The 14187-nt window shown below is 41.0% G+C and overlaps 1 protein-coding gene across 4 annotated transcripts; it reads left to right on the top strand.

Moving 5' to 3' along the window:
• Positions 1–1727: 1727 nt before the first annotated feature.
• On the top strand, positions 1728–13695 carry tfap2b (transcription factor AP-2 beta). 4 transcript variants are annotated; one of them, XM_005737258.1, is made up of 8 exons: positions 1728–1798; positions 3937–4398; positions 5763–5771; positions 5844–5898; positions 6896–7115; positions 7435–7553; positions 8452–8593; positions 12666–13695. In XM_005737258.1, the coding sequence occupies exons 1-8, from the start codon at positions 1751–1753 to the stop codon at positions 12952–12954; spliced, it is 1344 nt and encodes a 447-aa protein (XP_005737315.1). In that variant the 5' UTR covers positions 1728–1750; the 3' UTR covers positions 12955–13695. The 4 variants fall into 4 exon arrangements, with proteins under 4 accessions (XP_005737315.1, XP_005737317.1, XP_005737318.1 ...); XM_005737261.1 differs by lacking the exon at positions 1728–1798 and adding an exon at positions 3272–3650; XM_005737260.1 differs by lacking the exon at positions 5763–5771.
• Positions 13696–14187: the final 492 nt, after the last annotated feature.

Genomic DNA, 14187 nt, shown 5'->3' with positions numbered 1-14187 from the left:
TACTGAGCATGCCTCATATTAAAGCTGATCTGTCCCTTTTACTATGCAGCATCTGATCTTGTTACAGGCAGCAATGTGCCCAGATTGGGTTGATATAAAGCACACCTGTAACTACACATCACACAGGCTGAGCAGGAACTTAATCATATATTTCTATCATAATCGTGGATTTGTAATTATTCCAAAGATTTTTGTTTCTTTATTTTTTTCCTCACTGTTTATCAGAACCAATCTTTTTCCCTAAAAGGCAATGGTATGGGAACTTGTGAGTATATGGTGTCACATCATACCCAAATTTAAATAGCAGTGCAATAAATGACCACATCTGAAAAATTTTGAGGTGTTGTTTAAACCCTGCTCTGTTGCCCCGTGGGTGATGTGGTTTAGTCGTTAACACTCACAACAAGAAGGTTTCTGGTTCATATCGGTGCAGAGTTTGCATGTTCTCCCAGTCACTGAGTGGATTTCCCACAGTCCAAAGACTTGCATGTTAATTGGTTAATTGGTGATTCGAAGCAGTTAAATTTCACAGAACAGGGCTCTGTATTAATGTAGTAGTAAATGTGGCTTGTAGTTTAATTTTTTTTTAAAGCAGTTAGTAAAACTAAAACATGGCAGCCCATTTCTGTGAGAATGTGCAAAAATCCTTCTTGCTTTAGTGCAGATTTTAGCCTTATACTGTAGTCATGTTGCTGGGTCTGTTTATTTGTGACCTGCAAAGACAACTTTCTATAGCAGAGTATAAACACTCCAATGCAAGCAACTGTACAGAGGGAACAGTTCAAATGGATGAGTGAAGGAAACCAAATGCAAGGCACAAGAGCTCACTGATCAACCAGTTTTATGTTGGTGAAAATGACATAAATCTTACATATCCAACAACAAAAAAATATCAACCCATCAACTCATTGGGGATTTCTTTTTTCTGAGGAAACATCATCATATTTTTGGAAGGATGGTGTTCATGCCTCCAATGGGGCTCAGAAGGAAACATTGGAAAATGTATTCCTAGAGCCATGAAACTCCTCAGGAAGACTGCAGTTTTTGGGATTTTTTTGTTCGTTTGTTTGTTTCGTATAGCATCATAATGTAAATCTTTTTTTTTAACTCACAGTAAAAGACATAAATATATGGATTTTAAGGGTATGTTTTATGTAAAGCAATATTACGAAATAGATGCAAAAGAAATGTTGAGAAAAAAAATTAAACTTTATCGCATTGTCACATGTGTATGTAGAAATCTACTAAGTATCCCATTAGTGCTCCATTAGATAACGACCTAATTAATCATTTTTATTTATTTAATTTCGTTGTTTTTTTTTTATCACATATGATTACAAACATTTACAGTGAAAGAGATGAAAGTCAAGGTACAAAAAAAATCTAACAATGCATAAGAGTTGCATAAGTGTCCAACAAGTAAACAATCTATAAGTGGTTCAGTGCTGTGTGTACGAAGATACACACCACACTCGTGTATTAAAGTTACCTGCTGCTTTTAACCTGCCCTATTATTATTATTATTATTATTATTATTATTATTATTATTATTATTATTATTATGTTACAGCAGTGGAGTCCATACAGGGGTTCCCCATTCACAAAGCCTGTCTGAAGGTACGGAGGGCGGAGGGAGGGAGGGAGGGAGGGAGAGGGAGAGAGAGAGCGAGAGAGGGAGAGAGAGAGAGAGAGTTGAGGCATCCCTTCTTCACTTGGCTGCATTCGGTTTACCGACACCGGAGAAGCGACCATGCTGTGGAAACTAGTTGAGAATGTCAAGTATGAAGATATTTATGAGGTAACGTTACCGTCCAGCTGTTTGTGACTCGGGGGAAATAGACTAAATGAAGTTATTAGACATGCTTTTGGAGTTCATTTGTTGGATGCTGTTGAGTGAAGTGTTTTCCACGAGGCTTTAAGGCCTCGTATTCATGTTGCGATGACTGTGAATATGAATTGGAGAACCATTTGGCACATGACAGATTTATTCAGGCATAAAACGGATTAATTTGTGCTGAAATGATTTCAAGTGCTCACATTATTTTAAGCTGTGCTTGTCGCTGTGGTGCAGTGTTCAGTTTTGGGTACATAAGATATGTGACACTGCCTACATGAGGGCTGTAATCAGTCAGATTTTACTTTGGGCTTTGGGGTAAATTAATATTTAAAGCAATCTAAATATCTTTTTTAACATAATAAAAAAATAATAAGGTGCAAGGACTATAAGCTCATTCCCAGGACCTCAACTTGACCCAGTAACTAATGAAAAGCTCATTTTGACATTTTTAAATTACAGCGAAAGACAAATAAGGTGGAGAACCGCTGTGTCAGAGCAGGGTGATGATGTGTAGCCTATGGAGTATGTAAATGACTTGGCTTTGATCCCAGAACAATCATTTAAAAAAAACGGTGAGGGGAAAGGAGAAAGAAAAAGTGAGAAATATGACGCGCGCGGGGGCGAAAACGCTGCCCCGGCTCGCGCTGAATGGGCTCGAGCACAAAGCAGATGAAGAAAGGGTATAGCTCGCGAGGCCCCTCGGCTGAGCCCGGTGGGAAGCCCTTGTCTCGTGCCACACATGGTTTTTCTCCCACGGCGCGAGGGAGGGGAGGCTATAATGTTGTTAAACAAGTCACCCAAGAGGGCAAAGAGGAGAGGCTGAACGGTCTACAATGCAAAGTTTAATCGCTGCTTCTGAGTTCACACGAGCCCCTCACGCGTCCTGCCTTGTCTCGGGTGTGCGTTTGTTTTCGGTTGGCAGCTGCAATATGACTTGAGCTGCCTTAAAATTTCAAGAGTGTGAGTGTGGTGGGGTGAAGTTGGGGTGAAAAGTCAGAGTAAAATCTGAAAGTGCCTAATGCGCTCTTTTGCGGTTACTGTGGGTTTGTGCGTCAGCTCAAAGTTCTTTTCTCTCTCTCTTTTTTTTCTTTATTGGATGCATTTCCGCTTTGTTTGGCGTTGACTAACCCGGCTGGAAGAGAACTTGAAAACCTGTTGTTAATCGTCTCATAGTCGACCCAACAAGGCCTGTTTTTATTGCCATATTGTCTTCTATTGGTTTCTTTAACGTAAAAAGTCTGTTTGCACAGAAAAATTATTTGCGCAAAAGTGTCTCCACTGGCAAGAAAGTGCGCTTTATTGCGTCAGCTTTTATATATAAAGGGGCCCCAGAGCGGTATTTTATGTGACAGAGGATTCCTCACGGGTCTGGATACCCTGTTCGTTTTCTCCTGCGAGAGAGAGTCCTCTTTCAATCTCCTGCTGTTCGCGCGTCGTTTCGGCTCTCCACGGAATTTCAACGTCACTCACGGTTGCGCGAAAGGCTTCACGCTCCATGTGTCGCCAGTCCCCTGCCTCGCGCACATTAATATTCCTGTAAGTCTCAGTCATGAATAACAATTACACCGTATACCGGGGGTAGAGGAGGGAGCTCGGTGCTCACACTCAGAGCGGTGGCAGCTCCGGGCGGAGGAAGGTTCTGTATGGTGTTGTAGATCGGGCCGTGCCTGCAGATACTCTTCATTCTTACCTGGGATGATTTTGGCTGTATCGGCCCTACACGCTCCGTCCTACACCGCTATTCTACCGTGAACCCGCTTGTGATACACCGGCAGAAGGTTTACAGATGTTAGTTCATCCTTACTCCACCGCGGTGAGTTTTCTTCAGAGTATTTCAGAATTCGTTTACGCAAACGGTAAACCCCGTAGATATGGCTGGCAGGTTTTTAGTTGTGAGACAGTTTAATTTAGGCTGTGACATTTTTTTCCTCCAGGCTCTTATGTGTTTTTGTTCAGGAGTTTCAGTGCCAGTTAGGCTTCTTTGGCTACATCACCAGAGGCAATTTGCAAAATGATCTTGGGCCTTCGTTTCTTTATATTGTACTTCCAGTTCTACAACTGGTTCAATTTTTTCTGTTCTTTTCTGCATCCTGTTCAAGGACCGGCATGACGGTGTCTCGAGCCACAGCTCGCGGCTGTCCCAGCTGGGTTCAGTGTCGCATGCGGGACCCTACTCCAGCGCGCCACCGCTGTCTCACGCGCCTTCCTCGGACTTCCAGCCGCCGTACTTTCCTCCGCCGTACCAGCCGCTCGCTCACTACCAGAGCCAGGATCCGTACTCCCACGTCAGCGACCCATACTCCCTGAACTCCCTGCACCAGAGCCAACAGGGAGCATGGGGAGCCCGTCAGCGGCAAGACCCCACGGGGGACCGGATGGACAGCTCCGCTCTGCTGGCGCAGCCTCGGGCCTCGCTGCCCCAGCTATCCGGGTTGGACCCACGGCGGGACTACGGAGGTGTAAGACGGCCTGATGTGCTTCTTCACTCCGCTCACCCCGGACTGGAGCCTGGTATGGGAGACGGACTGCTACACGGGCTGCACGGTATGGAGGATATTCCGGTAAGTTAAAGGCACAGCTGAGATTTGCAGAGATTGAATGCACATATAACATAATTTCAGGTTTTCCTGCTCCAATTATGTCATATAATTTTAAGAAATCATGTTTAAGAACAGGCAGACAATGGCAAATCCTCAGACTTGAACCATCGAGGAGAAAATTCGCCCTACTTTTATTCACAATTTATTGAATAGTTCATAGTTTGTAGATATAAACAACGTATATTATAACGGTGAATTTCCCCATTTCCCCTGACAACAAAAACACTTCAATTGAACTAAAACAGACACATTTACAACACCCAAAAATAAGCAATAAATAAAATGGAAACCAATTTTCACTGGAAGAAAAGAAAGGATATATGTTGACAGTTGTCTTGTTCATTGTCTACGCATGACTCTCGTGCCTTTAGAGTTAAGGTCAGTGAACTTGGGGCAGCTCCCTCAGGGCTGGATGCTCACAGCAGCTGTAGCCAAACGGATGGCTCAAAGCTTAAAAAAAGAAAAGAAAAAAAAAGACTTGAGATACCCAAGAAATACTTTTTTTTTTAAATCAAAAGAGAAACATGTGTTTGCAAATAAAGCATCATAATTCTGGCTTTAGGCAGTAAATTAAATGTTCCTCGCGGTTTATTTAAAATTTCATTTTAATATAGTTTAACACGTTAGACATAGTTTTCAAAGACGATAACAAATTACGCAGATTAAATGAGATTAAATTATAACAAAGTAAAGAATATTTTTTACTTTCGTTTTTAACGCAATATGTATTATTATTATTATTATTATTATTATTATTATTATTATTATTATTACTTGCTGTTTATTTCCTTTCTTAGAGTCTTGCTTTGCTGCTAAAACGCTATAAATTCACAGAGCGAGATACTAAAGACTTAGTGAAAAAGGTTTATTGTAAAGCTGTGTAGGATTTTCATTTTCTACTCGTTTCCCCCCTCAGGGCACAGCCATCACGAATTGTTTGCCATTTAACCTCGACAATAGATTCTCATTTCGGGCTTTCCGTGTTTGTGTTTTGCATTTATTAACCCCCATATAAATTTGTTTTTGCATATTTGTTTCTTTGTATTTGGCTGTGACGCATTCGTGACAACACCCGGTCTATTTAACAATTTATTTGGCAAGATGATGAATGACACTGATGAATGATGGGGGTTTGAATGTGTGGGAATAGCTTCTTCTAACCACGTCGTGATGAATGAAAGCACTGCATTATGAGCTAGATTGGACCGATGTCTGAAAACAAATAGCTCAAACGTGTATTCCGCCCCCTCCTTTTGAAACCTTACATGAATATTTTTTCTTTTTCTTCTTTTTCTTTTTTGTTTTTGCTGGACTGTGTGATTGAGGCTTGTCAGGTAAATCACTGGTTAACTTTGTGTACAACAGGGTTGAATGTTTTGCATTTATCTTCTCTCTTTTTTAAACAGACCGCTGATGACACCAACGGGACGAGCATCCTGGATCAATCAGTGATAAAGAAAGGTAGAAACACACATTCTCTCTTTAATACAAAGACACACATCTCTGTTCTCTGGGCAATGTGGCCTTACTTTAAAAAAAAAATATATATATATAGTAATAATTGAAGAATATCACAGGTGGAAAGAGGAAATACGCGCGCTCTATTCTCAAGACAATTTATTTGGGTTTCTTCACTCCTGGGATATTTGGATAGGTTCTTATGAATTATAATGATTTATTGTATGGATATGTGTGTAACCTCCGGTCCAGTCCCTCGGGAAATGTCATGATCAGTATGGTTGTGACCTTAACTGGAAAAGGCGTTCTCGCCGAGTCTATTCATGGAGTTTCTCGTATTTTGGGGGTCGGGATGAGGAGTCTGAAGCCGAGGTAACGACCCTGGTATATTGACTATCAGGCAGTGTGTCGCTGACAGGCTGCCACGCTGCCGCTCTGATGATGTGCGGTGATTTAGTTACGGGATGTTGAGTGACTGAGCTCCCCGCGGGGCATTTAAGCCGCTGATGTAATAAATGGCATCGCTCACGGAGATCTCGTGAGCTCGTTTAGAGCTAATCTGCGGCATTATCCCCCGTGGAGCCATCAAAACCCCCTCGCACTGGCCCTTATATGCGCGCATCCACGAGGCAGGCTGGCTGGCGGTTTCCCCTTTACTTCACGACATTAACAAGAGCATTAGCGCGCGGGATGAAGAAGCATCCAGTGCTGCTGGTGGGTGTTAAACCGGCCGTGGAGAAAAGACAGGGAGGTGGTTAATGTGATTTGAGAACGTGAGCCAATCAACAATCGATAACGCTGTAATGAGAATGTCGCGCGACATTAAATAACAGCAAATGCCCGGCACGTGGGTGCTTCATTAGGCCAGGGCCGCCCCCTGCGCGCGTGGTCTCACTGAGCAAAGTTTGGCACAGAGGAGTGATGTAAAGATTTCAAACTTGTGCCCCCTGAATGTGAAAGCATGTTATGTAAGAAATCCACTCTAACCTTCCTCTTTCAGTCCCCATGCCACCCAAGAACGTGGGTTCCCTGATGCTCGGTAAGGACGGGCTGATCGGAGGAGTGACCGTGAACATAAACGAGGTGTTCTGCTCGGTACCAGGCCGCCTGTCGCTGCTCAGCTCCACTTCAAAGTATAAAGTGACCGTAGGTGAAGTGCAGAGGAGACTGTCCCCGCCCGAGTGCCTCAACGCCTCCTTGTTGGGGGGCGTGTTGAGAAGGTACGGATGTAGCCTTAAAGCATGTTGACGCACAACGTGGAGTTCAGGAATAACCTCTAGAAACTATGAGGAAAAAACTTGTGTGCATTTAATTTGCAGGAGCAGTTATTAATGAGACTATGAGAAGCATGAAAAGCTATGCCATATAGATTTTTTAACATTAACTGGTAGACGAGATCAAGCTAAATAAATGTTGTCCAGAGCACATATTAATATGTTGTTTGTTAATTTGGAGCGATTTATGACATTTCGCCAACATGTGTGCGCCGTAACTTTTACTTTAAATACAGTTCATATGCTTTCCTCCTTTTTTCTGCAGAGCAAAGTCTAAAAACGGTGGGAAATGCCTGAGAGAAAAGCTGGAGAAGATTGGACTGAATCTACCTGCTGGGAGACGCAAAGCTGCCAATGTCACACTACTAACATCTCTCGTGGAAGGTGACCGACTCATTTTTTGGTGATAAAAGCCAAATCTTTATTTTATTTTTATTTTTTTATTATTGTTTTCAAGAGTTTCAGGATTCCCCTTCTGCTTTCCCCTTACACCGCCACAACTCCCTGTAACTGGATTTCTGGCTATGAGCACAACTCGATATAGTGTCATTTATCAAAAAATATATAAGAAAAAAATAACTTTTTTAAAAAAGTTTCTATCATGTGAAAACTCGAGAAAAAAATATATGAATTGCAAAAATCTGGGATTATAAAAGTCATGCGTGAAAATGCGCCTTTATTCATAAAATGTCTGTTAAAATGTAGCCAGGGAAATATTCATTACCGATAGATGTGTTTGAGGCTGCTAAATTAACGGATTAAAGACTGGAGGTTGGGCTCATGCCTTTGGCTACACCAACATATAGACCGAGTGCCTGTGTCTTACTACAAACAGGTAACGTGAATTTACTTTTTAAAGAAAGTATTTCTTTTGAGTGATGACGACTTACTTTTAAATATATAAACTGCACGAATGTTTTATTCGTGCCTGTACAGTATAACCCAAAATAAAGTGGATCATTTTGAATATTAATCAGCAAGTAAAAGGTACTAATGTTTAGTCTACATGATAAAAATAAAAAATAAAAAACTTAAAACAGTTTAAGTGTTTTTGAGTCAGCTGAGAGGACAGCTGTGGGAGGGTTCTGCCTAAAAAGATAGGGCTTTTTTTCAGTGACGTTAATGAGTTAAAAAATGATCATAAGAATAATTAAATGACGCCTGACAATACTCATACTTTTTTTGAAGCCAGTATCTCGTGAACCGAAAGATCTTGTTCGTTTGTATTTATACTTATCTTTACAGTTGCAATATATAAGACATCTAATACCTTCCCCCACAGGTGAAGCGGTCCACCTGGCTCGGGATTTCGGTTACATCTGCGAGACGGAGTTTCCCACCAAAGCCGTGAGCGAGTACCTCAACCGCCAGCACGCGGACCCCAACGAGCTGCACACACGGAAAAACATGCTGCTGGCGACAAAGTGAGTTTGATGGAGCGTTTGATTAGATTCTGTTCTCTCATAGCCTTTATGGGTGTTTTCTGTCATACAGGATATAGACTGTCTGCACTGCATCATATAGAAGTGGATGGAGGATGATGATGGGATTGAAGTGCGAGAACGTAATGCTGAATTATAATTCAAATGGCTTTTTTAGTATTAGGACACATTCAGACACAGCAGGACATTGTTGAAAGTAAGGTGTCAGAAAGACTGGGCCCTAAACCACCTTGCAATACTTCAAGTCAGCAAAAAATCAAGGAGTAAAAATCCAACAAACAACAAAAGAGCAACAAGAGAAATAAAGTTAAATGTTTGGGTTTTTTAAAAGTCCAATATGTCTCAGATGCTTCTAATTCAGACTTCTTGTTGCAATTTAAATGTTTCAGATTTTTCCCATTAGACAAGGTTTACACATCATTACTGCCTTTTGGTAGCATTTCGGTTGTCCTTGTGTTTTGTTGTCCATTGAAATTGCATAACATTTACACATACATTCTGAATAGCACAGGGTAATCACTTTCTGCAAATAGGTACATTTAGGGAGAATTAAATTATTATGAAATTAAGGCCAGTCTCATTTCCTGAGGTCTTTATGGTCCATTTTAAGAAACCCAGAGGGTGTGAACCCCTGCTATACTCTGTTCCTTATTCTATAGTCCACTCTGCCTTAGTGGCATTTGGAGAGGAAATTGTGATATTTTTAATGAAACCCACTGAACTATATCTAACTTGTATTTAAATGGCTGACTGGGGGGGGAAACTGCAATGCAGAAAAAACAGGGCAGTTAAAGTCAGGTCAAGTATTTGAGAAATGAGCTAAAATAAAGCCAAGAATCTAAACCAAAATTAACAAGACATCAGTTTTACCCTTTTTATCAGGACAAATTGTGCACACATTAGCTTCCTTACAAGCAGCTTTTTCACAGAATAATCTTGAGGTGAGGTGGGGCACTATTAACACAGCCTATAAACACAAACCCTGATGTTCCTATATCTGACCTCAGTTTCTGGTCTTAGAGATAATCTGTTTTATTTGCACTAATGTAAAGTTACTTGTACTGATATATTTTTTATTAATAATTAAGAGATCCTGGAATTTAATTAAGGCTCTTCTGAGTGCACATGGGCAAGATAGGTTTTTTTTTCTAAATAAGTGTTGAAGATTTGAAATTAATTTATAAAAGTCCTCCACTCAGGAAGCTTATATTTTTAGCTTGCATAAGTGTTGTTGTCTGCTGGCCTGCATAAACCATCTGTCCGTCTATGTGTGTGTGAGTGTGTGTTTGTGTGGTGCTCAGTATGTACAATGTGTTTGGTGGTGGATGTCTGATGCTCAGATTGAAACCTGTTCCAATACTGTGCATCAGTGCTGCCTGTTAGAAATTCATTATTTAGCAGTGGAGTGTTTCAAGTCGTCAGAAAACAACAGCGAGAGCCTTGAGTGTAGCCCGGGGTGGCGGCTTCTCCTCTCTACTCCCCTAACCCCAGCTGGGCTCGGCCTGCACAGCCTGTCACTCATTTGCTGGAGCTCTGCCCTTAGGCCGCTTACAGGGTGTGTGCGCACGGGCTGTGCAAGTATGAATCTGTGAAAGGGGGGAGGAAGAGGGAGAAGGAGGTCTCTTGAATTTAAAATGTGAGCCTAAAACCAGGGGATGATTTAACAAGGAGAACTAGGTGAATAGGTTATTTTCTTTTACAGTTGCATTTGAAATCCAATAAAAAATTAAGATCCATGTTACTAACCACACATTCTTATATCTAAATATTAGTTATTCATTTAGAAAACTCTTAATCGGATGATTTTTGCATTATTTTCACCGAAGGGGTATGCATTTTCTCCATTATGGAAATATGCAATATTTGAAATTACCCTTGTTTCTCTGGGTTCTGCTATATCACTGTATTTCACATCCTCATAGATCAGAATGACTGATCTTTGAGAATGATTGAATTACATACAATTCAATTGTACTGAATTGTATGTAAATTCAATACATGCTTTAAGTGTCAAAAGTAGTTAGGAAGAAAATGTTTATCTTCTCTACAAAAATAGGGAAATGGGAATGGTAAAATGCTTGTAATATACATAAAAACACAAACACCCATGCTAGAACTGAACTCGTGCTCTCCCTGTGTCCAGGTGCAGGTGTTAATCACAGACTGCTTTTATGTTCATGCCTTGTTCATGAGAGTTAAACAGAGTTAAACAAGGTAAAACTGAAAGAAAATATGTAAGGGTTCACGGGGGGAGCACTGGGGAAAAAAAGAAAGAGTTAAAAAAAATAAAGGTATAAGCATGATTTTTTTCCCCTTAAGTCATAATACGGTTAATTTTTGTTCTGTTAAGTTTATTCATTAAACACAATCAAAAGGGAGTCGTCAGAGTGGTGGGTTTTTCTCTGTGAGGTCGTGAGGTTTTTAATATATAACATTACTCTGTGAGGTTTAGGTCATTCTGAGTGATGATAAGTAACCTTAGCCTTCATCCTCATACTATGGAAATATGTGAATTTAGCTTTTGAAAAATGTTCTCTGAGTCTAAACATTTAGTGACAAAAAAACAAAACAAAACAAAAACTGTAAATTTCAATTTAGAGGGATATGATTACGCAACACTAATGATGGCTACTATCAATTTGTTCTAAATAAATAATACTGAATGGAATTTTAAAAATACACACACACACACAATCATCTTCCTCTTCCAATGCGTTACATTTTAAAATAAGCTTCAATTTTTCAAATTATAAAATGAGCTGTTTTATGTATTCTTTCCTTTCTGGAAAGGTGGGTAGAGCTGTGCCGCCTTTAGGACCTGCTAAAGAATTTCCTTAGTCTGGGTTTTGGAACTGTTCTGAATAATTTTGGGGGTCTTTTCCAAGTTCGCATCTATACAGTTTGCTTTGCATTATTTCAGCCGTCTACTAAACTGCTGAAAACTTAATGCAGCCTACTCGGTGCACAGCGCTCTATTCTGCAAGCAGTTTTAGTTTGAGTGGTATTGCTTTCATTTTAGGGAAGTCTAAAACTAACATTGCAGTTTAGCATTCATGCCTCCAACATTACTGTCTTTGAGCTGTGTTTCAACAGGGAAGTGGTTGTCCCACTTTTTTTTTTTGATGTGCCCCTTTCAAAAGCTGGGGAGGGGGGGGGGTGGAATCACACTCTACACCCCACACTTTTAAAAAATAAAAAATGATCCAACTTGAATTTTAGTTTGAAAAAAATAAAACACTGCACAATTGTGTCAGCAAACTCAACAATGAAATTAGTTTCATACCACCCCCCCTCTTCCTCACCCCACCTGCTGTGGTTTTATGACCCACAGTTTGAGAACCACAGCTACAGGGCATGATTTTCCAAAAATGTGAAAGTCAAACCAGCATGGAGATTTGAGTCAATTTGTTTCTTTTTGCAAACACTGAACTGTGAAATAGCAACATGTGATTCCAGCATATGAACTGATTGTATTCACTGCGGTTTCCAGAAGAGCTGGAGGAAAGTCTGCAATCAATGCAACAAAATTCCCTCACTGTCACTGAGAAAGCTCTCAGTCTGCTCTTGGGGGACATTTAGTTACATTTTGCAATTAGGCATGCCTGCACAATTTACATCTGGAATGGGACTCAGAAAGTCTTAAGTACTGTAGGATCAGGTAAAGTGTTAGTTACTTTATAAAGTTCTAGTGTTAAAAATGCCTACAAAGAATTTCAATAATCAAAATTCAAATCTAATTATGTGCAGCTAATGTTTTGGGGCCCCAAGGAAGTCTTGGGCTCTGAGGGATGTTCTTTATTGTGCCTGTGTGGTAATTTTCGAATATTGGCTTTTAGAGATTTTTAATATGATGTTGTCTGCTCTGCATTTTGTGTCAGCTTTGTCATTAATAACCTTCTTGAGGAAATCCTGAATAAATCATCAGTGTTTTGTTTTAATGACAGCAAACTGGCAGTTATTTGTCATATATCAGCTTTCCAAAAACCCTTTTGGGGAAAGCCTAAGATGATGCAGAGCTCCCTCCTGACGTCTTGTTGTGTCTTCTCTCCTGCAGACAGCTGTGTAAGGAGTTCACAGACCTGCTGGCCCAGGACAGGACTCCCCTGGGCAACTCAAGGCCCACCCCCATCCTGGAGCCTGGCATCCAGAGCTGCCTCTCCCACTTCTCCTTAATCACGCATGGTTTTGGTTCGCCCGCCATCTGCGCTGCACTCACCGCCCTGCAGAACTACCTCACCGAGGCTCTCAAAGGACTCGACAAGATGTTTCTCAACAACCCTCCCAACAACCGGCACGGGGATGCTGGCAAGACCGGCGACAAAGAGGAGAAGCAGCGGAAATGAAGCAGGAGAAGGAGGGGAGTGATGATCGAGAGCTGAGAAGGAGGCAGACACACAGACAGAGGCGTTACACCGTTACTTCTAGCTTTACACCCCTGCGACTGACCTGCCACGCACGGGGCTGAGGTGGAGGAGGAAGGGGAAGGCTCGGCAGAGAGAAAAAGGCAGAGGAAGACACCCGTGGGCCAGTGTCAGAGAGCACAGAGGGATTTTTCATCTGTGTTACGTTCTTTTCATTCCCCTGAGGACATGGTGGTTACTGTGTTACATTCATTTCGCTCCCCCTGCCTGCATCCTGTGAGACTGAGATGCTGTGAGCAGCCAACAAACAACATTGTGTCTGTGTGCCTGAGTGAGTGTGTGCTTGTCTGTGTGTGTGTGTTTGTCTTCACACAGAAAAAGCATTGTGAGATTGGGTGATGAGCAATCTATATGTGAAACAGGGTTGTCTGGTTATTTAACACAAGAGGAAGGAGAGGAGGAGAGGTGTTAATTTATGTGTGTAAATATTTATTTATATTAATTTAAATGGATGGTTGTGTAAATAGGTGCGCCAGCTATTTTGGAGTAGGCCTATTAATCTGTGATTTGACCTTTGTGAGCCGTTTGGGGGACAGGACTCATCCAGTGTTTTTCTGTTCTTATAGAGCTGTTGTCATGGTGCTGATGATGGGTAGACATGCTTCTAATTGTCCAGTGATTTCATTTCTATCATATTGATAATAAACCATGTGTTTTATTATGCGAGGTGTGCAGCCTGCGCCTTTTCTCCAGGGAAATTTCAAAGCAGAGTCTCAGTAAAGGCTGGGGTTCAACTTGTATTCATTTGTGTCATGAAATATTGAAGAAGAGCAGCTTTCTGGAAGAAAATTCAACTTTCTGAATGACCGGAAGTGGATTGATGCCAGGATTTTAACACTGTTGTTCAATGTGTAATAAGTCAGGTTCACAGGTCAGGCATCTTTGGGTGTAGGAAGAAAAAAAGAAAAAAACACCGAACCACTCAAATAAATGACTGGCTACACTGACAAATTGTATTCCAAATTTTAGAGATACATTAGCATCAAGTTTCTCCGTCTTCTTCCCTTCAGTTTTGTGTTTAGTGTTTTGTTCACTCTAAAAGGATAACACAACAAAACTCACTACCTTAGAGATTATCGATGGTTACTGATTTAGCTATGGCAATGGTAAAATGGTAAATGGCCTGTATTTATATAGCGCTTTACTAGTCCCTAA

This window comes from Pundamilia nyererei, unplaced genomic scaffold (assembly GCF_000239375.1).
Source record: "Pundamilia nyererei isolate P.nyererei 1_Seehausen unplaced genomic scaffold, PunNye1.0 scaffold00074, whole genome shotgun sequence".
Classification (NCBI taxonomy): Eukaryota; Metazoa; Chordata; class Actinopteri; order Cichliformes; family Cichlidae; genus Pundamilia; species Pundamilia nyererei.
Note: the sequence above shows the minus strand (reverse complement) of the source record. Positions and strands in the feature narration are given on the sequence as shown.

Bases quoted from the DNA above. Each gene is read 5' to 3' on its own strand.
- tfap2b (XM_005737258.1), top strand. From the start codon at position 1,751: ATGCTGTGGAAACTAGTTGAGAATGTCAAGTATGAAGATATTTATGAG. The intron at 7,554-8,451 runs GTGACCGACTCA...CTTCCCCCACAG, and splicing joins ACTAACATCTCTCGTGGAAG to GTGAAGCGGTCCACCTGGCT. The intron at 8,594-12,665 runs GTGAGTTTGATG...TCTCTCCTGCAG, and splicing joins AACATGCTGCTGGCGACAAA to ACAGCTGTGTAAGGAGTTCA.